This window comes from Xylocopa sonorina, chromosome 13, assembly GCF_050948175.1.
Source record: "Xylocopa sonorina isolate GNS202 chromosome 13, iyXylSono1_principal, whole genome shotgun sequence".
Taxonomy (NCBI): domain Eukaryota; kingdom Metazoa; phylum Arthropoda; class Insecta; order Hymenoptera; family Apidae; genus Xylocopa; species Xylocopa sonorina.
The window spans coordinates 6,692,127-6,715,008 of NC_135205.1; the positions used below are offsets into that span (position 1 = coordinate 6,692,127).

At 43.8% G+C, this 22,882-nt stretch overlaps 2 protein-coding genes across 6 annotated transcripts in view; one reads left to right on the forward strand and one right to left on the reverse strand.

Annotated features, from left to right (window-relative positions):
- Nucleotides 1–22,882, reverse strand: part of Kkv (hyaluronan synthase-like protein kkv) — an 81,844-nt gene that overhangs the window by 44,287 nt on the left and 14,675 nt on the right. For 3 of the 5 annotated variants that reach the window (XM_076906513.1, XM_076906512.1, XM_076906510.1), the window contains exons 14-20: nucleotides 22,163–22,468; nucleotides 21,548–21,795; nucleotides 21,136–21,448; nucleotides 20,522–20,698; nucleotides 17,998–18,165; nucleotides 17,691–17,919; nucleotides 17,283–17,625 (exon numbers count right to left, since the gene is read on the reverse strand). In XM_076906513.1, coding sequence (XP_076762628.1) covers nucleotides 17,306–17,625; nucleotides 17,691–17,919; nucleotides 17,998–18,165; nucleotides 20,522–20,698; nucleotides 21,136–21,448; nucleotides 21,548–21,795; nucleotides 22,163–22,468 — 1,761 coding nt within the window. In that variant the 3' untranslated portion in view covers nucleotides 17,283–17,305. Of the gene's footprint in view, nucleotides 1–17,282; nucleotides 17,626–17,690; nucleotides 17,920–17,997; nucleotides 18,166–20,496; nucleotides 20,699–21,135; nucleotides 21,449–21,547; nucleotides 21,796–22,162; nucleotides 22,469–22,882 lie in introns of those variants that run through there. The other 2 variants (XM_076906511.1, XM_076906515.1) reach the window with 2 other exon arrangements.
- Nucleotides 15,348–16,338, forward strand: LOC143430369 (uncharacterized). The gene is made up of 4 exons (XM_076906600.1): nucleotides 15,348–15,543; nucleotides 15,608–15,819; nucleotides 16,020–16,084; nucleotides 16,151–16,338. The coding sequence occupies exons 1-4, from the start codon at nucleotides 15,348–15,350 to the stop codon at nucleotides 16,329–16,331; spliced, it is 654 nt and encodes a 217-aa protein (XP_076762715.1). The 3' UTR covers nucleotides 16,332–16,338.

Below are 22,882 nucleotides of genomic sequence, written 5' to 3' on the forward strand. Positions count from 1 at the left end.
TACATAATCAATTTATGACCAATACAGAAATTCTATTTCGTCTGATAAAGGTATCAAGTATGAAGTACTAATACACTTCGAACTTACTATTTCAGGTGTGATTAATGGTGTCATGGTAGGCAACGGAGTATGTGTCAGAATCATAGTAGACGGTAGTGTATAAATCTCAGTAGTAATGGACGATATTGATGTAAGTTTTGCTTCTGTGGTTAATCGAATTTCTATAATAGGAGTAACACTTTCAGTCGTGATCTCGATAGTAATTATTTCAGGTGTTGTCTTGGTTGTAATCTCAGCAGTAAATTCCGTAGTTGTAAAAACTGGAAATTCAAGTAGAAAGTCATAGAAAATCCTTGCACATTTTGCAAAAGTGTAGATGATTCAGTTACTAATATACCAGTAATTAAATCAGAGATGGCCATTACTGTTTCACTAATAGCTACAGTCGATGTCATTGTAGTAGGAAAAGATGTTGACAATATTCCTAGTGGCATTTCTGTAGTAGCTGTGGTGAATTCACGACGTGTTGTCGATATTGTCGTCCATTCCAATGTACCAACTGACATAGTAGGTAACATTGCTGTTGCAATGGTAGTTGTAGCTGAAGCTGGACTTGTCGTAGACACTGCTACTGGCAATGCTATTGTAGTTTTCGCCGTTCCTTCTACTGTGCTTTCCACCAATATAGTCGTAATAGGAATTATCGTTCTGTTAATTGTAGGGACTACACTGGTGGTCGTTTCAGTAGTTGTTGGAGCCAATGAAGTCGTACTTCTTCCCGTTTCCTCCGTGGTAGCTTCTTCAGATGTAATCGTAGTCGAAATTATCGCTGTAGTGGTTGTAAGGACCGAACTACTTGTGGTTTCACTAGTTGCTAGACGCAATGATGTCGTGGTCCTCGACGTTTCCTCCGTAGTAGCTTCTACAGTTGTAATCGTAGTCGAAATTATCGCTGTAGTAATCATAGGGACTACACTAGTGGTCGATTCAGTGGTTGCTGAAGTCAATAATGTCGTACTCCTCGTGGTTTCCTCCGTGGTAACTTCTACAGACGTGCTCGTTGATGGAATTATCGCTGTGGTGGTCGAAGGGACTACACTGGTGGTTGTTTCAGTAATTGTTGGAGTCAATGATGTCGTAGTTCTCGTCGTTTCCTCTGTGGTAACTTGCTCCGATGTAGTCGTAGTTAGTATTATCCCTGTGGTAGTCGTAGGGCCTACACTGGTGGTCGCTTCAGTAGTTGTTGGAGCCAATGAAGTCGTACTTCTTCTCGTTTCCTCCGTGGTAGCTTCTTCAGATGTAATCGAAGTCGAAATTATCGCTGTAGTGGTTGTAAGGACCGAACTACTTGTGGTTTCACTAGTTGCTAGACGCAATGATGTCGTGGTCCTCGTTGTTTCCTCCGTAGTAGCTTCTACAGTTGTAATCGTAGTCGAAATTATCGCTGTAGTAATCATAGGGACAACACTAGTGGTCGTTTCAGTAGTTATTGGAGCCAACGATGTTGTAGTCGACGTTGACTCTTCCGTGGTAACTTCTACATACATGATCGTAGTCGGAATAATCGCTGTGGTAGTCGAAGGGACTACACTGGTGGACATTTCAGTAGTTGAAGGAACCAATGATGTCGTAGTTCTCGTCGCTTCCTCTGTGGTAACTTCCACCGCCGTAGTTGTAGTTGGAATTATCTCTGTGGTAGTCGTAGTAACAACAAAGGTAGTGCTTCCAGTAGTTGTTGGAGCCAATGAAGTCGTACTTCGTCCCGTTTTCTCCGTGGTAACTTCTACAGACGTGATCCTAGTCAGAATTATCGCTGTGGTGGTCGAAGGGACTACACTGGTGGTTGTTTCAGTAGTTGTTGGAGTCAATGATGTCGTAGTTCCCATCGTTTCCTCTGCGGTAACCTCCACTGACGTAGTCGAAGTCGGAATAATCGGTGTAATAGTCAAAGGGGCTACACTGGTGGTCCATTCAGTGGTTGCTGAAGTCAATAATGTCGTACTCCTCGTGGGTTCCTCCGTGGTAACTTCTACAGACGTGCTCGTTGATGGAATTATCGCTGTGGTGGTCGAAGGGACTACACTGGTGGTTGTTTCAGTAATTGTTGGAGTCAATGATGTCGTAGTTCTCGTCGTTTCCTCTGTGGTAACTTGCTCCGATGTAGTCGTAGTTAGTATTATCCCTGTGGTAGTCGTAGGGCCTACACTGGTGGTCGCTTCAGTAGTTGTTGGAGCCAATGAAGTCGTACTTCTTCTCGTTTCCTCCGTGGTAGCTTCTTCAGATGTAATCGAAGTCGAAATTATCGCTGTAGTGGTTGTAAGGACCGAACTACTTGTGGTTTCACTAGTTGGTAGACGCAATGATGTCGTGGTCCTCGTTGTTTCCTCCGTAGTAGCTTCTACAGTTGTAATCGTAGTCGAAATTATCGCTGTAGTAATCATAGGGACTACACTAGTGGTCGTTTCAGTAGTTATTGGAGCCAACGATGTTGTAGTCGACGTTGACTCTTCCGTGGTAACTTCTACATACATGATCGTAGTCGGAATAATCGCTGTGGTAGTCGAAGGGACTACACTGGTGGACATTTCAGTAGTTGAAGGAACCAATGATGTCGTAGTTCTCGTCGCTTCCTCTGTGGTAACTTCCACCGACGTAGTTGTAGTTGGAATTATCTCTGTGGTAGTCGTAGTAACAACAAAGGTAGTGCTTCCAGTAGTTGTTGGAGCCAATGAAGTCGTACTTCGTCCCGTTTTCTCCGTGGTAACTTCTACAGACGTGATCCTAGTCAGAATTATCGCTGTGGTGGTCGAAGGGACTACACTGGTGGTTGTTTCAGTAGTTGTTGGAGTCAATGATGTCGTAGTTCCCATCGTTTCCTCTGCGGTAACCTCCACTGACGTAGTCGAAGTCGGAATAATCGGTGTAATAGTCAAAGGGGCTACACTGGTGGTCCATTCAGTGGTTGCTGAAGTCAATAATGTCGTACTCCTCGTGGTTTCCTCCGTGGTAACTTCTACAGATGTGCTTGTAGATGGAATTATCGAAGTGGTGGTCGAAGGGACTACACTGGTGGTTGTTTCAGTAATTGTTGGAGTCAATGATGTCGTAGTTCTCGTCGTTTCCTCTGTGGTAACTTCCTCCGATGTAGTCGTAGTTAGTAATATCCCTGTGGTAGTCGTAGGGCCTACACTGGTGGTCGCTTCAGTAGTTGATGGAGCCAATGAAGTCGTACTTCTTCTCGCTTCCTCAGTGGTAGCTTCTACAGTTGTAATCGTAGTCGTAATTATCGCTGTGGTGGTCGTAAGGACCGAACTAACGGTGGTTTCACTAGTTGCTAGACTCAATGATGTCGTGGTCTTCGTCGATTCCTCCGTGGTAGCTTCTACAGATGCAATCGTAGTCGAAATTATCGCTGTAGTAATCATAGGGATTACACTGGTAGCCGTTTCAGTAGTTGTTGGAGCCAATGATGTTGTAGACGACATCGTTTCTTCCGTGGTAACTTGTACAGACGTGATCCTAGTCGGAATTATCGCTGTAGCAGTCGTAGGGACTACACTGGTGATTGTTTCAGTAGGTGTTGGAGTCAATGATATCGTACTCCTCGTGGTTTCCTCCGTGGTAATTTCTACAGACGTGGTCGTAGATGGAATTATCGCTGTGGTAGTCCAAGGGACTACACTGCTGGTTATTTCTGTAGTTGTTGGAGTCAATGATGTCGTAGCTCTCGTCGTTTCCTCTGTGGTAACTTCCACTGACGTAGCCGAAGTCGGAATAATCGGAGTAATAGTCGAAGGAACTACACTGGTGGTCGATTCAGTGGTTATTGGAATCAATGATGTTGTACTCCTCGTGGTTTCCTCCGTAATAACCTCTACAGACGTGGTCGTAGATAGAATTATCGCTGTAGTAGTCAAAGAGACTATACTGGTGGTTGATTCAGTGGTTGTTGGAACCAATGATGTTGTAGATATCGTCGTTTCCTCTGTGGTGACTTCCACCGACGTAGTCGTAGTCGGAATTATCGTCGTGGTAGTCGTAGGGGATGTACTAGCCATCGTTCCAGTAGTTGTTGGAATGAATGATGTAGTTCTCGTCGTTTCCTCTGTGCTAACTTCCACCGTTATAGTGGTGGTCGGAATTATCGTCGTGGTAGTCGTAGGCGTTGTACTAGCCATCGTTCCAGTAGTTGTTGAAATGAATGATGTAGCTCTTGTCATTTCCTCTGTGGTAACTTCCACCGTCGTAGTAGTTGTCAGAATTTTCACCGTGGTGGTCGTAGTGACTACAAAGATAGTGCTTTCAGAAGTTGTTGTAGCCAATGATGTTGTAGTTCTCGTTGTTTCTTCTGTAGTAGTTTCCATTGGCGTTGTCGTACTGGGAATTATCGCTGTGGTAGTTGTAGAAACTCCAATGGTGGTCGTTTCAGTAGTTGTTGGAGCCAATGATGTTGTAGATATCGTCGTTTCCTCTGTGGTGACTTCCACCGACGTAGTCGTAGTCGGAATTATCGTCGAGGTAGTCGTAGGGGTTGTACTAGTCATCGTTCCAGTAGTTGTTGGAATCAATGATGTAGTTCTCGTCGTTTCCTCTGTGGTAACTTCCACCGTTATAGTGGTGGTTGGAATTATCGTTGTGGTAGTCGTAGGGATTGTACTGGTTCTCGTTTCAGTAGTTGTTGGAGCCAATGACGTCGTAGTTCCCGTGGTTTCCTCTGTGGTAATTTCCACCGACGTAGTCGTAGTCGGAACAATCGATGTGGTAGTAGTAGGGACTATACTGCTAGTCGATTCAGTAGTTGTTGGAGCCAACGATGTTGTAGATATCGTTGTTTCCTCTGTGGCAATTTCGACAGTCGTAGTCGTAGTCGGAATTATCGCAGTGGTAGTCGTAGAAACTGGACTGGTAATCACTTCAGTAGTTGTTGGAACCGACGAAACCGTAGTTCTGATCATCTCCTCTGTAGTAACTTCCACAGTTGTAGTTGTTGTCGGCATTATCGTCGTGGTAGTCGTAGGGGTTGTACTAGTTATCCTTTCAGTAGTTGTTGGAATCAATGATGTCGTAGTTCTAGTCGTTGCCTCTGTGGTAACTTCAACCATTATAGTTGAAGTCGGAATTATCGCTGAGGTAGTCACAGGAACCATACTAGTGGTCGATTCAGTAGTTGTTGGAGCCAATGATGTCGAAGTTGTCGTTGCTACCTCTGTGGTAACTTCCACCGTCGTAGTAGTAGTCGGAATTATCACCGTGGTGGTCGTAGTGACTAAAAAGGCAGTGCTTTCAGTAGTTGTTGAAGCCAATGATGTTGTAGTTCTCGTTGTTTCCTCTGTAGTAGTTTCCATCGGCGTTGTCGTACTAGGAATTATCGCTGTGGTAGTTGTAGGAACTCCACTAGTGGTCGTTTCAGTAGTTGTTGGAGCCAATGATATTGCAGATATCGTTGTTTCCTCTGTGGTAACTTCCACCGTTGTAGTTGCAGTCGGAATTATCGCTGTGGTACTCGTAGGGACTATACTGGTGGTCGATTCGGTAGTTGTTGGAGCCAATGATGTCGTAGTTCTCGTCGTTTCCTCTGTGGTGACTTCCACCGACGTAGTCGCTGTGGGAATTATCGTCGTGGTAGTCGTAGGGGCTGTACTAGTCATCGTTCCAGTAGTTGTTGGAATGAATGATGTAGTTCTCGTCGTTTCCTCTGTGGTACCTTCCACCATTGTAGTTGTAGTCGAAATTATTGCTGTGGCACTCGTAGGGACTATACTGGTGGTCGATTCGGTAGTTGTTGGAGCCAATGATGTCATAGTTCTTGTCGTTTCCTGTGTGGTAACTTCCAACGTCGTATGCGTAGTCGGAATTATCGTTGTGGTAGTCGTAGGAACTTCACTGATGGTCGATTCAGTAGTTGTTGAAACCAATGATGGCGTAGTTCTGGTCATCTCTTCTGTGGTAATCTCCGCCGACGTTGTCGCAGTCAGAATTATCGTCGTGGTTGTCGTAGGGGTTCTACTAGTCATCGCTTCTGTAGTTGTTGGAATCAATGATGTAGTTCTCGTCGTTTCCTCTGTGGTAACTTCCACCGTTATAGTGGTGGTCGGAATTATCGTTGTGGTAGTCGTAGGGGTTGTACTGGTTCTCGTTTCAGTAGTTGTTGGAGCCAATGACGTCGTAGTTCCCGTGGTTTCCTCTGTGGTAACTTCCACCGACGTAGTCGTAGTCGGAATAATCGATGTGGTAGTAGTAGGGACTATACTGCTAGTCGATTCAGTAGTTGTTGGAGCCAACGATGTTGTAGATATCGTTGTTTCCTCTGTGGCAATTTCGACAGTCGTAGTCGTAGTCGGAATTATCGCAGTGGTAGTCGTAGAAACTGGACTGGTAATCACTTCAGTAGTTGTTGGAACCGACGAAACCGCAGTTCTGATCATCTCCTCTGTAGTAACTTCCACAATTGTAGTTGTTGTCGGCATTATCGTCGTGGTACTCTTAGGGGTTGTACTAGTTATCCTTTCAGTAGTTGTTGGAATCAATGATGTCGTAGTTCTAGTCGTTGCCTCTGTGGTAACTTCCACCATTATAGTTGAAGTCGGAATTATCGCTGAGGTAGTCGCAGGAACTATACTGGTGGTCGATTCAGTAGTTCTTGGAGCCAATGATGTCGTAGTTGTCGTTGTTACCTCTGTGGTAACTTCCACCGTCGTAGTAGTAGTCGGAATTATCACCGTGGTGGTCGTAGTGACTAAAAAGGCAGTGCTTTCAGTAGTTGTTGAAGCCAATGATGTTGTAGTTCTCGTTGTTTCCTCTGTAGTAGTTTCCATCGGCGTTGTCGTACTAGGAATTATCGCTGTGGTAGTTGTAGGAACTCCACTAGTGGTCGTTTCAGTAGTTGTTGGAGCCAATGATGTTGTAGTTATCGTTGTTTCCTCTGTGGTAACTTCCACCGTCGTAGTAGTAGTTGGAATTATCACTGTGGTGGTCGTAGAAACTGGACTGGTGGTCAATTCAGTAGTTGTTGGAACCGACGATGCTGTAGTTCTGGCCATCTCTTCTGTGGTCACCTCTACCGACGTAGTCGTAGTCGGAATTATCGTCGTGCTAGTCGTAGGGGTTGTACTAGTTATGCTTTCAGTAGTTGTTGGAACCAATGATGTCGTAGTTCTGGTCGCTGCCTCTGTGGTAACTTGCGCTGCCGTAGTCGTAGTCGGAATTATCGCAATGGTAGTCGTAGAAGCGGCACTGATGGTAGTTTCAGTAGTTGTTGGAGCCAATGAAGTCGTAGATTCTCTCGTTTCCTCTGTGGTATCTTCGACCATCGTAGTAGTAGTCGGAATTATTAATGTGGTAGTCGTAGGGACTATACTGCTAGTCGATTCAGTAGTTGTTGGAGCCAATGATGTCGTAGTTATCGTTGTTTCCTCTGTGGTAACTTCCACCGACGTAGTCGTAGTCGGAATAATCGATGTGGTAGTAGTAGGGACTATACTGCTAGTCGATCCTGTAGTTGTTGGAGCCAATGATGTCGTAGTTCTCGTTGTTTCCTCTGTGGTAACTTCCACCGTCATAGTAATGGTCGGAATTAACGTTGTAGTAGTCGTAGGGGTTGTACTGGTTCTCGTTTCAGTAGTTGTTGGAGCCAGTGGCGTCGTAGTTCTCGTGGTTTCCTCTGTGGTAACTTCCACCGACGTAGTCGTAGTCGGAATAATCGATGTGGTAGTAGTAGGGACTATACTGCTAGTCGATCCTGTAGTTGTTGGAGCCAATGATGCCGTAGTTATCGTTGTTTCCTCTGTGGTAACTTCTACCGTCGTAGTAGTAGTTGGAATTATCACTGTGGTGGTCGTAATGACTGCAATGGTGGTTGTTTCGGTAGTTGTTGGAACCAATGATGTTGTAATTCTCGTCGTTTCCTCTGTGGTAACTTCCACCGTCATAGTAGTGGTCGGAATTATCGTTGTAGTAGTCGTAGGGGTTGTACTGATTCTCGTTCCAGTAGTTGCTGGAGCCAAAGTCGTCGTAGTTCCCGTGGTTTCCTCCGTGGTAACTTCGACCGTTATAGTGGTGGTCGGAATTATCGTTGTGGTAGTCGTAGGAGTTCTACTGGTTCTGGTTTCAGTAGTGGTTGGAGCCAATGATGTCGTAGTTCCCGTGGTTTTCTCTGTGGTAACTACTACCAACGTAGTCGTAGTCGGAATTATCGTTGTGGTAGTCGTAGAAGCTGCACTGGTTGTCGTTTCAGTAGTTGTTGGAACCAGCGTGGCCGTAGTTCTGGTCATCTCTTCTGCGGTAACCTCCACCGACGTAGTCGTAGTCGGAATTATCGTTGTAGTAGTCGTAGGGGTTGTACTGGTTCTCGTTTCAGTAGTTGTTGGAGCCAATGGCGTCGTAGTTCTCGTGGTTTCCTCTGTGGTAACTTCCACCGACGTAGTCGTAGTCGGAATAATCGATGTGGTAGTAGTAGGGACTATACTGCTAGTCGATCCTGTAGTTGTTGGAGCCAATGATGTCGTAGTTATCGTTGTTTCCTCTGTGGTAACTTCTACCGTCGTAGTAGTAGTTGGAATTATCACTGTGGTGGTCGTAATGACTGCAATGGTGGTTGTTTCGGTAGTTGTTGGAACCAATGATGTTGTAATTCTCGTCGTTTCCTCTGTGGTAACTTCCACCGTCATAGTAGTGATCGGAATTATCGTTGTGGTAATCGTAGGGGTTGTACTGGTTCTCATTTTAATAGTTGTTGGAGCCAAAGACGTCGTACTTCCCGTGGTTTCCTCTGTAGTAACTTCCACCGACGTAGTTATCGTTGTTTCCTCTGTAGTAACTTCCACCGTTATAGTGGTGGTCGGAATTATCGTTGTGGTAGTCGTAAGGGTTGTACCGGTTCTCGTTTCAGTAGTTGGAGCCAATGGCGTCGTAGTTCTCGTGGTTTCCTCTGTGGTAACTTCCACCGTCATAGTAGTGGTCGGAATTATCGTTGTAGTAGTCGTAGGGGTTGTACTGGTTCTCGTTTCAGTAGTTGCTGGAGCCAAAGTCGTCGTAGTTCCCGTGGTTTCCTCCGTGGTAACTTCGACCGTTATAGTGGTGGTCGGAATTATCGTTGTGGTAGTCGTAGGAGTTCTACTGGTTCTGGTTTCAGTAGTGGTTGGAGCCAATGATGTCGTAGTTCCCGTGGTTTTCTCTGTGGTAACTACTACCAACGTAGTCGTAGTCGGAATTATCGTTGTGGTAGTCGTAGAAGCTGCACTGGTTGTCGTTTCAATAGTTGTTGGAACCAGCGTGGCCGTAGTTCTGGTCATCTCTTCTGCGGTAACCTCCACCGACGTAGTCGAAGTCGGAATTATCGTCGTGGTAGCCATAGGGGTTGTACTAGTCATCGTTTTGGTAGTTGTTTGAACGAATGATGTAGTTCTCGTCGTTTCCTCTGTGGTAACTTCCACCGTCGTAGTCGTAGTCGGAATAATCGATGTGGTAGTAGTAGGGACTATACTGCTAGTCGATCCTGTAGTTGTTGGAGCCAATGATGTCGTAGTTCTCGTTGTTTCCTCTGTGGTAACTTCCACCGTCATAGTAGTGGTCGGAATTATCGTTGTAGTAGTCGTAGGGGTTGTACTGGTCCTCGTTCCAGTAGTTGTTGGAGCCAATGTCGTCGTAGTTCTCGTGGTTTCCTCTATAGTAACTTCCACCGACGTAGTCGTAGTCGGAATAATCGATGTGGTAGTAGTAGGGACTATACTGCTAGTCGATCCTGTAGTTGTTGGCGCCAATGATGTCGTAGTTATCGTTGTTTTCTCTGTGGTTACTTCTACCGTCGTAGTAGTAGTTGGAATTATCACTGTGGTGGTCGTAATGACCGCAATGGTGGTTGTTTCAGTAGTTGTTGGAACCAATGATGTTGTAGTTCTCGTCGTTTCCTCTGTGGTAACTTCCACCGTCATAGTCGTGGTCGGAACTATCGTTGTAGTAGTCCTAGCGGTTCTACTGGTTCTCGTTTCAGTAATTGTTGGAACCAATGATGTCGTAGTTCCCGTGGTTTCTTCCACCGTTTCAGCAGTAGTCGGAATTATCGCTCTGGTAGTCATAGTGACTGCAATGGTGGTTGTTTCAGTAGTTGTTGGAGCCAATGATGTCGTAGTTCTCGTTGTTTCCTCTGTGGTAACTTCCACCGTCATAGTAGTGGTCGGAATTATCGTTGTAGTAGTCGTAGGGGTTGTACTGGTTCTCGTTTCAGTAGTTGTGGGAGCCAAAGTCGTCGTAGTTCCCGTGGTTTCCTCTGTGGTAACTTCGACCGTTATAGTGGTGGTCGCAATTATCGTTGTGGTAGTCGTAGGAGTTGTACTTGTTCTCGTTTCAGTAGTTGTTGGAGCCAAAGACGTCGTAGTTCCCGTTGTTTCCTCTGTGGTAACTTCCACCGTCAGAGTCGTGGTCGGAACTATCGTTGTAGTAGTCCTAGCGGTTCTACTGGTTCTCGTTTCAGTAATTGTTGGAACCAATGATGTCGTAGTTCCCGTGGTTTCTTCCACCGTTTCAGCAGTAGTCGGAATTATCGCTCTGGTAGTCATAGTGACTGCAATGGTGGTTGTTTCAGTAGTTGTTGGAGCCAATGATGTCGTAGTTCCCATGGTTTTCTCTGTGGTAACTACTACCAACGTAGTCGTAGTCGGAATTATCGTCGTGGTAGTCGTAGGGGTTGTACTAGTCATCGTTTCTGTAGTTGTTGGAATCAATGTGGCAGTCGTAGGGGTTGTACTGGTCCTCATTTCAGTAGTTGTTGGAACCAACGTAGCCGTAGTTCTGGTCATCTCTTCTGTGGTAACCTCCACCGACGTAGTTGTAGTCGGAATTATCGTCGTGGTAGTCGTAGGGGTTGTACTAGTCATCGTTCCTGTAGTTGTTGGAATCAATGATGTAGTTCTTGTCGTTTCCTCTGTGGTAACTTCCACCGTCATAGTCGTGGTCGGAATTATCGCTGTGGTAGTTGTAGGAGCTCCACTAGTGGTCGTTTCAGTAGTTGCTGTAGCCAATGATGTCGTAGTTCCCGTGGTTTCCTCTGTGGTATCTTCCACCGACGTAGTCGTAGTCGGAATAATCGATGTGGTAGTAGTAGGGACTATACTGCTAGTCGATTCAGTAGTTGTTGGAGCCAACGATGTTGTAGATATCGTTGTTTCCTCTGTGGTAACTTCTACCGTCGTAGTAATAGTTGGAATTATCACTGTGGTGGTCGTAGTGACCGCAATGGTTGTAGTTACAGTAGTTGTTGGAACCAATGATGTTGTAGTTCTCGTTGTTTCCTCTGTGATAACTTCCACCGTCATAGTAGTGGTCGGAATTATCGTTGTAGTAGTCGTAGGGGTTGTACTGGTTCTCGTTTCAGTAGTTGTTGGAGCCAATGGTGTCGTAGTTCCCGTGGTTTCCTCTGTGGTAACTTCGACCGTTATAGTGGTGGTCGGAATTATCGTTGTGGTAGTCGTAGGAGTTGTACTTGTTCTCGTTTCAGTAGTTGTTGGAGCCAAAGACGTCGTAGTTCCCGTTGTTTCCTCTGTGGTAACTTCCACCGTCATAGTCGTGGTCGGAACTATCGTTGTAGTAGTCCTAGCGGTTCTACTGGTTCTCGTTTCAGTAATTGTTGGAAACAATGATGTCGTAGTTCCCGTGGTTTCTTCTACCGTTTCAGTAGTAGTGGGAATTATCGCTCTGGTAGTCGTAGTGACTGCAATGGTGGTTGTTTCAGTAATTGTTGGAGCCAATGATGTCGTAGTTCCCATGGTTTTCTCTGTGGTAACTACTACCAACGTAGTCGTAGTCGGAATTATCGTCGTAGTAGTCGTAGGGGTTGTACTAGTCATCGTTCCTGTAGTTGTTGGAATCAATGATGTAGTTCTCGTCGTTTCCTCTGTGGTAACTTCCACCGTCATAGTCGTGGTCGGAATTATCGCTGTGGTAGTTGTAGGAACTCCACTAGTGGTCGTTTCAGTAGTTGCTGTAGCCAATGATGTCGTAGTTCTCGTGGTTTCCTCTGTGGTAACTTCCACCAACATAGTCGTAGTCGGAATAATCGTTGTGGTAGTCGTAGAGGTTGTGCTGGTTATCGTTTGAGTAGTTGTTGGAACCAATGGTTTCGCAGTTCTTGTCGTTTTTTCTGTAGTAATTTCCACCTTTTCAGTAGTAGTCGGAATTATCACTCTGGTAGTCGTAGTGACTGCAATGGTGGTGCTTTGTGTAGTTGTTGGTACCAGTGATGTCGTAGTTCTGGTCGTTTCCTCTGTGGTAACTTCCATCGTTTCAGTAGTAGTCGGAATTATCGCTCTGGTAGTCGTAGTGACTGCAATGGTGGTTGTTTCAGTAGTTGTTGGAGCCAATGATGTCGTAGTTCCCGTGGTTACTTCTGTAGTAACTTCCACCGACGTAGTTGTGGTCGGAATTATCGTTGTGGTAATCGTAGAAGCTGCACTGGTGGTCGTTTCAGTAGTTGTTGGAACCAACGATTCCGTAGTTCTGGTTATCTCTTCTGCGGTAACCTCCACCGACGTAGTGGTAGTCGGAATTATCGTTGTGGTAGTCGTAGGGGTTGTACTAGTTATCGTTTCAGTAGTTGTTGGAGCCAATGATGTCGTAGTTATCGTCGTTTCCTCTGTGGTAGCTTCCACCGGGATAGTTGTAGTCGGAACTGTCGGTGTGGTGATCGCAGGTGCTACTCTTGTTGTCCTTTCAGAAGTTGTTGAAGCCAATGATGTCGTAGTTCTCGTCGTTTCCTCTGTAGTAGCTTCGACCGACGTAGTCGTAGTCGGAATTTTCAGTGTGGTGGTTGCGGGAAATGTACTGATGGTTACTTCGGTTACGGGTGCTGGTAATACTGTGGTGAATAGTGTCGTTTCTTCTTCTGAGATGTCCACCGACCTTGTTGTAGTTAATATTAGCGTTGTAGTAGTTGCAGGAACTGCACTGCTTGTTTCTTGAGGTATTCCTACAACCAATGGTGTCGTAATTATTGGCGTTTCTTCCGTTGTGATTTCCACCGACACAGTCGTAGTGGGAATTATTTTTGTAGAACGAACTGCACTAGTAGTTGTTTCAGTTGCACTTACCGGCAATGGTGTGGTAAGTCTGGTGGTTTCTGCTGGTGTGGTTTCCGTTGACGTCATCGTAATTGACATTCTTGTTGTACTAGAAATTGGAGCTGCACTACTGGCTGTTTCAGTCGTTGCTACTGCTAATGTTTTTGCGATTGTTGTTCCTTCTGGTGTACCTTCAACAGACATTGTAATTGGTAACATTGTCGTAGTAGTAATAGGCTCTACGATGGCGGTTGTTTCTGTAGTTGTAGCTGCTAATGGTGTCGTAATCGTGGTATCCAAAGACACCTTCGTACTTTGCATGATCATTGGGGTAGTAGTAGGCACTGCACTGGTAGTTAATTCTATTGTATCTACTGGTAACGTTGTTGTTGGTATTGTTGTTTCTTCCGTTGTGATTTCTGTCGACATGGTCGTGACTAGTATCGTAGTTGTGGTGATAATTATACTGGTAACTGTTTCCCCTTTAATTATATGGCTTGAGGTTTCTGTATATGCTACTGTTGATGTAGATCTTTCAATTGTAGTAAATGGTATGCTTGTTGTAGGTGTTTGCCTCTCAATAGCTCCAGTTGATTTTGCTGTGGCTATTGCAATTGTACCGATATGTTCATCATATTCGAACCAATCTGACACTCCGTTGGTTGATTCTTCATTATATTCGTTATATGCCTCCTTGTATTCTTCTGCATATTGTTTATCGTAAAATTCGTCTATTTCTTGTGTGATGTCTGTAGTCTCTTGTATTGTACTTGCAAATGTAGTAGTTACTATCAACGCTTCGTGCAACCAATTCAACGTTGTTTGTAGCATGTCTATTTCTTTCTGGTGTTGAGTATTGAAAGTTAACTGGGACTCAACATACGGTGTTTGAGTTGTGTACATTATTTTAAATGCATCGAAATACGCAGTAATTTCTTTGTCATACACATCTGTAACGTTATTACCTGTATCTCTTGCGCGTCTTTTTCTTCTTTTCTTAACGAAACCAATTGGTTTGTTAGGTGTTAAATTTAATTGTAATAAACTATGCAGACCTAAACTCTTTCCCGTGGGAGATGTCGTTGTCCTAGTGATACTCTTTTCTATATGCGATACGTTTACCAATTTTTGCAATAAAAATGTTCTGTTCCACTGATGTGGCAATCGGAAATCGTCATCGATCGAAGAACTGTAATTGAATCTTTGTTCTTCATCGCGCGTAGATACGTTCAACGAAGTCCTTCTTCTTTTCGATGTCCTGCGATCGTGCCATAAATTTGATTCGTAATTAACCATAATTGACTTCAGATTCCTGACAAGTCGACGATGCGAGTTGCTATAAATACTGATAGATGAAAAATCGACGCAAAAGCGGGGATGAATATAATCTGTGAAAGGATAAGGATAACTGACTTCATGATCCATCATAGGAACAGACTTCGATTTGTACCGTGCCTCTTCGATATTTACTAAATCTAATTCGTTTCTACACTTCCGTGCGACGCTATTTTTCACTGAACCGCTATTACTCTGTACAATCGTTTTCCGCCACCGTTCAAATATCCCCGACAAATCGGTGTATCCGATCCGATACGGATCTGTTTGCTCGTTACTGACTAGAACATCTTCTCGTAATTCTTTCGCTGTTTCCGTGGTATAAAAATTAACATTCTATAATATAGAATATTACTTAGTGACATTTACGATTAAATCACGACTGTAATGCTAATCCTCAACAGCAATTGCCAATTGGTTATGATCGTGACGTTAACGTTCTCGACTTAGACCACGATACGTTCCGTCAAATATTAATATGGCAATAAATATGGCAATGCTCTCGAATCGTTCGATGCGATTAGTACTTACAGTCGCATTTCCCATTTTAGTTTTGCTAGTACTGTTACTGTAAACGTGGTTATCAATGCTCTCGGTGATGTCGACAGTCGCGCGAACGTTCTCAGCTGCTATCACAACGTACATTACAGTCAACTTACAAATCACAATGGGAAATATATTTCGCATAGCGTCATATCACGCAGGTTCGTTGGTAATCTCGCAGTTTTTCAACGCATGCTCATCAATTCTGTCGCGTATCATCGTGTCCAACGAACTGTCACGCGAACGTATCTGGTGGCACGCAAATTTAATCGCGTCGATCGATTATTTTCTATTCGCGAACACATTAACTCCATTGGACGATAGATTTCCGCGTACAATATCACGCATCGATATCGTGGCAGAGAAAAAAAGAGAAAAAAAGCAAAATCGCATAGATTTAACCTAATACCGCTAAGCTCTATGATATTGGAATCCATCTTTTCGTGGTTTAATCTATCGCTAACATGCGGATCCTCTGTTTATGTCCTCATAAAACATTCTCGCGTTCGATATTCAAAGCTGTTGGCACGTTTCACGTACGCTTGCGCCGGTATCGTCATGATCGGTTCACGATCCTTGATCGTTCTGATCTACAAGCTCGCCTTCAAGGAATACAGTAAGCAAATCTGTCGTGATCGCACGTCGCCTCGTATTTCAGCTAATTAATCTTCATTTTCAAGTGTTCGACCCAGTTCTAATAGAGATGGAGGAGGAAAAGAGCAGAGGAAAGTTGAACATTTTAGATGAGATCCTTGGCACCCTGAGCATGGCCGGATTAATTTACTCTCTCTACTCTTGTCACGGGTATTACGTGCTCGGTATCTGCGTCGTCACTAGTTTATCAATTTTGGACGTAGTTAAATTGCGTAGGATGGCAGCGAATAAATCACAGGTATACGCGTTATATAAAATATCAGAGCGTCCTTTTTTTACAATCTTCGCGAAAGATATCGCAGAATTAATGGCGTTCATGACATTGCTTAACTGTAAGTGATTCCTCGATTTCAATTAGAAAAGCAATTCCTTTTTTTCTATCAGGAAATCGAAACGTCGCGTTTCCAAGACTCGCGTTTCCAAGACTCCCCTTTCCAGTCGAGAAACTCGTACGAATCGAGGGTTAACGTGTTCACTTGGGCGATTCTTAGTTGCTACTTCGCGTAAGGATCGTTCCACAGGAAATCAGTCGCTTTTCAACCTCAATACCCACTTCGATACTTCTTTAGATACGTTGTAGGCAACAACTATGCAATAGTCGCCACTTATCCTCTACTGTTAACAAACTGGGCGCTGGCTCCCGAAGGCTTTTATCAAGAATGGACCATACGCCGCAGTATTAACGATTACTTAATGGCAACGTACGTGGTGTGTATGACAGAGGCTATTCGACAAGCTAACGTGTCGTAGAAATCATTATCGATATTTCGTTAGAATCATGCAATCCTCTAAAGAGAGGTGCGTTGTATATTTACCAATCGAAGGGTGGGAAAGTAGTGGGATCCGGAAGTGCACTTGTTGGGTGCTGATCGTACGATTTTTATTTCGCTTACAATCAACAAAATTTTTCTAATTGACTTAACGTTACACATATGTAGACGCACGCGATATGTACAAAAAATTGTAAATCTATTAAATACAATACATATATATATATAGTTCTATAAACGGCGATATCACGTTTGCAAGGAGCGAAAGGGATGTAAGCGTCGTCGTCGCTGTGATTGCTATCACATACGGTATTTAATGATAGCGCGTTACTCGTTGATACGACACGAGTTAGCAGGGCTATTACGTTCGATTAACGTCTGGAGAATTATGTCCTAAAGCTGTCTACTATCGTACGGCAGTAGCTCCGCTACGAAACATCGCTATTCACCGGTCAGTTCGTTCATCTTAAGTATCTAGTCACGTTTAGAAAAAAGAAAACGAGAAAAGAAAAAAAAATTAAAGAAAAGAGAGGGAGCTTCCTCCTCAGGACTGTCTTCAACTCGTTTTAATTAAAATACTGGAATTTAAGCTATTTAAATGTTCAAGCGTTACGTTTGATCGTAACTTCCAAGATTAGTATAATGGTTTTCCGTTTTTTTTTTTTGTCACTGTTTTTATAGTTTATAGAAAAAAGGAACTTCCTTAATGATAAATGCGAGTCTTTCTTAATAAATAAATAAAGAGTTTAAAGACGGCCCTGTGTTCTATTAGTTTCGTCAGAAATTAGTCTACTCGAGGGCAGTCTTCTCGTACACTTCTATCCGGTTTATGTTTTCTTCTTTTTTACAGTATTCCTTGAAAAAGTTTCCGATTTCCTTGGAATATCAGTGACGGCCATCGTCGTTGCGCACACATTACGACAGCCGTTGCGTACATTCGTGACGAAATTTCGATCAGATGTTGGTGTTCGAGTCTCTCCACGTATTCTGGCCTAAATTATGAAGTCTGACACTACTTCCCATCTTCTCGTCGGGTTCGTAGGCTGAATTGCTATGGCCACCGTGTCCTTCGAACACGTCCTTAACGGAGATCTGACTGCTTCTCGATGGACGTCCCTGAATACCCAAAGGATTACCCGCCGCCCCGTAAATGTTGTTCGCCCCTAAAGTCTGCATCTGCGACTTCCTCCTCATGGCCATAATGCTGTTCCTGCGGCCCTCGAACGCCTTGAAAGCCTTCGCTGAACGTCTGGTCGACATGTTCCTTGGCAGACCTAAATTCACGCGTTAACATTCAAATCTCTACCCCTGTACGTGCGTTACGCTTCATTTTACATACCGTTCGCGTCGGACATACTGAAGAAACGCTGTCTGAAAGCGACGTCGAGCGTATTGATTGCCTGCGTTTTCCTGCGGCTCTTTTCGAGGTTTCTTATTGTTTTCCTTCTGCCAGGACCGCTGCCACTGCCCTCCTCGTAATCGCCCTCCATGCCGTCCAACCTCTGCAAGTCCCTGACTATCTCCACCGCGTGTTTTGACAGTAACGCTTCTTCTGACAAGTCCTTCGTCTACGGAAGAAAATAACGATCACGTGTCTGAATTCTACGATCGAAATTTTCTCACTGCCAGTTTCAAACGATTCGTACCTTCTTACAGCAGTACCAATCTAAACTGGTGCTGGCCAGAATATGGGCGAACGTGCCAAAGCGATGGAACAACATCGCGGTGAATTGGATAACCAATATCAACGCGAAGAAGAACACAAACACTAAGCCAATAGGTTCGAGTTGTAAGTACTCCTTCGAGATGTGCACCTACGAGACATTTTCATCGTCAGAGAAGATACCAAGTGAATACTCCGTGGTATGAATTAAACGTAGAACGTAGAAGGAGATAGAGGAGAGATACGTATAAAACAGTTCACGTTGCGGTTACTATTAACGTGTTCCATTGTTATCTCATTGAGAAACTCTTGGTACAGAGCAGAAGAACAGTAAAAAATTATAAGTAAACAACAATTCTATCCTTTGTACTATGAAGTTATATTGATGTAGCATTGTGTAATGAAATAACAATGTTATCCCCAAACGTACATAAGAACAGCTCGTAAAGTAGCAACGTGTGCGTTAGGTTCTCACGCTTTATATTAAGTAGTATCCAAATTGCAATTCGTATGTACGATCGGTGCCACCGCATAAAATAAATGTCAATTTTCAACACACATGTATGTACACATATAAGCCACCGTTTAGTTACATCGACACGTAACTCGTTAGTGGTGCTCCTCTGCTGCCATACCTAGCCGTGCGTTATCGGAATTAGACACAACGAGAAACGTAAAACGATAAATCCGCCTGACAATTCCTCCCTCGTTCAGATTCAGCCAGGCGAGCGAAGAAACGAGACAGGGTTTAGAGTTCTCGACCCCCTTGTGATCCGCGAACCGTGCACATGCTTGCTATTTACTGACTAGTAACAGTTCAGTCCCTTATTCGAGCTTCAAAAAGTTATCGGATCACCGGAGAGTCAAATATGTCGCGGAAGCCAAGAGAACAGCGAACGAAATTTGAAACGATGAGATGAGTTTACTTGGTAATATCGAAACTGTTTCAGAACAGTTTCGAGAAACTCTTGGCGTTCTCCAGGCTTCGATAATGTTAATCGACACGTTTCGGTGCTTGTTAAGAGAAAGATTTCACGGTGCCAGTAATCACACACTTAACGATCACAAGAAGAAAACAAAAAAATGACAAAAAGATCGTGAGATACAGGGGAGGAGGAGGGAGAGTGGAATTCCGGTTAAAAAGGCGTTGTTACGGGTGACTTAGCCAGCTAAATTCTAGTCAGTTGCCTCGTTCCGCCCCAAATGTTCCATTCGTTCCGGAAGTACCTGTGCAAACATGTTAATGGTAAACTCGGCAAGTGCTCGTGGTCCAAGTTATTGACAAAACACAGACATGTCCCAGCAAGTGCAACATTAACACCGGGTACCATATTTCCAGCGTGCTCCGATGCTCGCTAGAACTGCGACTATCCTTTCCTCGTCGTACTAATCCTGTGTCTGTTTACGAACGATATGGCCGGAAATTGCTAGAAATGGAACCAGTTTTACAAGAGAAAGTGCTTGAAGAGCAAAAGTTCTACGCTTGAAGTCTCGACTAACACGGTTTACAATCGCAAAGCCAGTTCAATTAAAATACTAAACGAAAGCTCTACGCTCTAAAAATCGCAATATCTCTTTATTACTACGTGATCTACAATCAGCGAGCGTTCCTGAAAAAAAAGTAATCTCTGAAACGACTCGCTCGGCATCTTTATGCAAAACCGTTCGTCTCATTGTTCGTTCCCGCTGCGGAGCTAAGAATCGGATGTAACGCGAGTGGAGCGTAGAAAGACGAGGGTGTAAAGGGTGAGAGAAAATAGGGGCGCGAGCAACGAAGCACGCGGGGGTGTTAGTCTCCCGAGGGCATCAGTGAGACAGCATCTCTGTTTTTTCGTTTGGAACACTATCAGATACCTCCGAAGTCTCTTCGATGAAGGTGATATTCGTCTTGACGCCGAGAGGCCAGACAACGTGCAACTGATCTTTGTTCAGCTGCAGCAAGAATACGATCAGAACGAACAACGCATTGAACATAAAAAACGCGAACACACTCTTGTTCCGCAGTTCGATCAGGTCGGCGGCAATTCGAGCCTGTCGTCGATCGGGGATGAACAAGAAAAAAAAAGAAAGAAAACAGCACGAATTAGCAAACATATGAAAATAATACGCTCCGTCCGGTTGATCGTTGGTCCATCGGCTCCTTTTCAGGGGGTGAATCCATTCTGGGATGTCGTTTCGTATCCTCAAAGCACATTTTTATCGTCTAGAAAGCTCTACGCGAGTGTAAGAAAAATACTGTGTGCGTGTAAGGGTTTCCTGTCGCAAAATAATTTAAATGCTTAAAATTGCACTGGTGTCGAGCTTCTGAAATCAATCGACTATTATATAAAAACGAAACTGAACGAAGTTTTAAGCACTCGTGATATTTTGCAACAGCGAAGCCGAACAGGGAATATCAGCGAAACTACTAAACGGCTGATCGATGAGATACTAATCGTTTTCTATTTGGGTAAGTGGAATAAGATTCAAGGAGCAGGACAACACAACGTGGACGGAGCGGTCTTTACCTCTTGGGTGTCTCCATCATAAGTGATGTTCGTCTTGATACCGAAAGGCCACTTCACGTGCAACAAATCTTTGTTTAATTGCAGTAGAAATACGATCAGGACGAAGAGGGCGTTCATCATAAAAAACGCGAACACACTCTGGTCACGTAGGTCCTTTAGATCTTTGGCGATTCTTGCCTGACGTAAGCAGCATGGATCGGTTATTTTGATTACTCGGTTACAGGTATTAGAAACTTCCTTCGACTTGTATGCGACTATTCTTTACTCTTTAATTTTTATTCTTAAACTTCTTTTATACTCTAAAGGCTAAACTTTTCACGAAATTAATTAAATGCTTCTGATCATTAATTTTATCTTTAGGAAGACGTGTTACTATGCTTGAACAAATGATTATAATAGACGACATTCCGTTAAAAAAATTATTCAATTCGTTATCTCTACTATTTTATCGCAAAACAAAATATTTACTCGTACTACTCAAATTTAATTTAGTAACGCTAATACAATTTAGCAAATTGCTGATTATTTTCCCCTTGTCCCTTTCAAACCTTTAAAGTAACTGATTTGAATATAGACATCATGTTAAAAATATGCAAACGTTCTAAATTCCTTACCTTCTCCGCCTTGTCCTCGTCTATGGGATACAAATACTTTTGCAACAAGTCCTTCCAGAATTGTTCCTCCTGCATGGACAGCACATCGATTTCACCTTTCTTCAGCCCCTCGTCGCTTAACCAGTAAGGTCTGCTGAGGAAGTTGCTACCCTCGCGTTTCGCCTCCGTGTTTTGGCTGGTCTCCGTTTCCGGATCGCTGTCACCCTCCTCGTTTTCAGCTGAACGTTCGTCGATGGGCCGCAGGGAATCGCCTGTTCGCGAGGTTACAGAAGGTGCACGTCGTCGACTTACCACTCCATGAGGATCGACGGCTCTAAATAAGTCAGAATCAAGCATTGAAAAGCGTAATCGAACGGTACATAAATTTGTTAAATGTCCAGTGTAAAGTTGTTTTTCGATATGTGTTAAGAACCTTTCGATGACTTCTAAACGTTTGCTGACTTGTTCCAAGGATTCGGCAATGGCGACCAATTGCTGTTTCTCGTTAGATGTTTGACCGTGAGTGCAGAACATGCACTTGAACAGTCCTGCCAAAGAGACTTCTATCGATCCTTCTTCGTCGCCGTTCGTGCCTACGCCATTTTGGAGGAATCCTAACAACGACTTCTGCTTCGCTTTCCGTTTCGCCTCTTCCGCTTCCTTTTTCTCTTGTTCGAGTTCCTGATCGATTTACCAAAAGAATACGTAACATATTTTTCTAACTGTGCAACGCGTATATTACAGTAAGCAGTTGTGCAAGAGAAAGTATTAACAGCGATACGAAAAGCTTTAGAAAATTAATATTTCTTCGTATTATTAATTTATTAGTCGTGGTTATTATTGCTTTCGTAGACAAATTATAAGATATATCGTAGTAACCTTGCACCTTGAAGCAACTTAATTCGATAGAGGAGAAAATCAACAACCACGATTTCCTTGGAGATTCAAGTGTCTGACGACGTATCTCGCTTTTGTTTCAAGATGACCGATTACCGATAGCAGTTCTCAAAGCAGCTAGAATTAATTTGTTAAGTGTGCAGATAATTACCGCAGTGGTTTTCTTAGTCACCACCTCTCTCGTGCCCCACGTAATGTCGTTCAGGTTACAGACCGAATAAAAGACAAGCAGCAAGTACATCGATGGAACGGTGATAATGTATATGAAAATGTGTATCAAACAGTAGAACTCAGCTGGGTGCATTGCCGCGGTTATCGCCATCTGACCTATTAGTAGGAATAGAAACAACGAAGACGGCGACAGTATACCATCTTCGACGATGTTCATCGCAGTCCCAACGATCACGGCGACCATCACCATCCCGTATAGACAACTCAGTAGCGCCGCAATCATCACCTACCACACCGTTATTAATAATAGTCATTCGTGCTTGTGTATATACCGTTTTATTGGTTTCAGTGCGTAAGCAAAACTGATCTAACGAGGATGCTTCTATTTCCTCGTAGGAATTTTACTTCTTTATAGTGTTCATTGATAGTTTCTAGAATCAACGTAAAAGCATTCTCGATATATCATTATTCAGGTGCGTGAATACCTGTGTGGTTACAAACACGTTGGAACGTACATTGGCAGACAAAAAGCTGCGTTCCGACTCTTGTGCGGATTTAAAGAGAAGCGGGCGCCGACCTCGAGTCAGCTGTTCGAGATGTCCGCGTTCTGATTCACCGCCACCATATCTTCCAAGTTTAACGATGCCCCGATAAATGTTCTATCCCTTAAAAACACCCAGCCAGGTGCAACCGAGCGTGC

Coding starts and splice junctions, on each gene's coding strand:
- LOC143430369 (XM_076906600.1), top strand. CDS start 15,348: ATGATATTGGAATCCATCTTTTCGTGGTTTAATCTATCGCTAACATGC. Junction 15,544..15,607: donor GCTCGCCTTCAAGGAATACA/GTAAGCAAATCT, acceptor TTCATTTTCAAG/TGTTCGACCCAGTTCTAATA. Junction 16,085..16,150: donor ATTCTTAGTTGCTACTTCGC/GTAAGGATCGTT, acceptor ATACTTCTTTAG/ATACGTTGTAGGCAACAACT.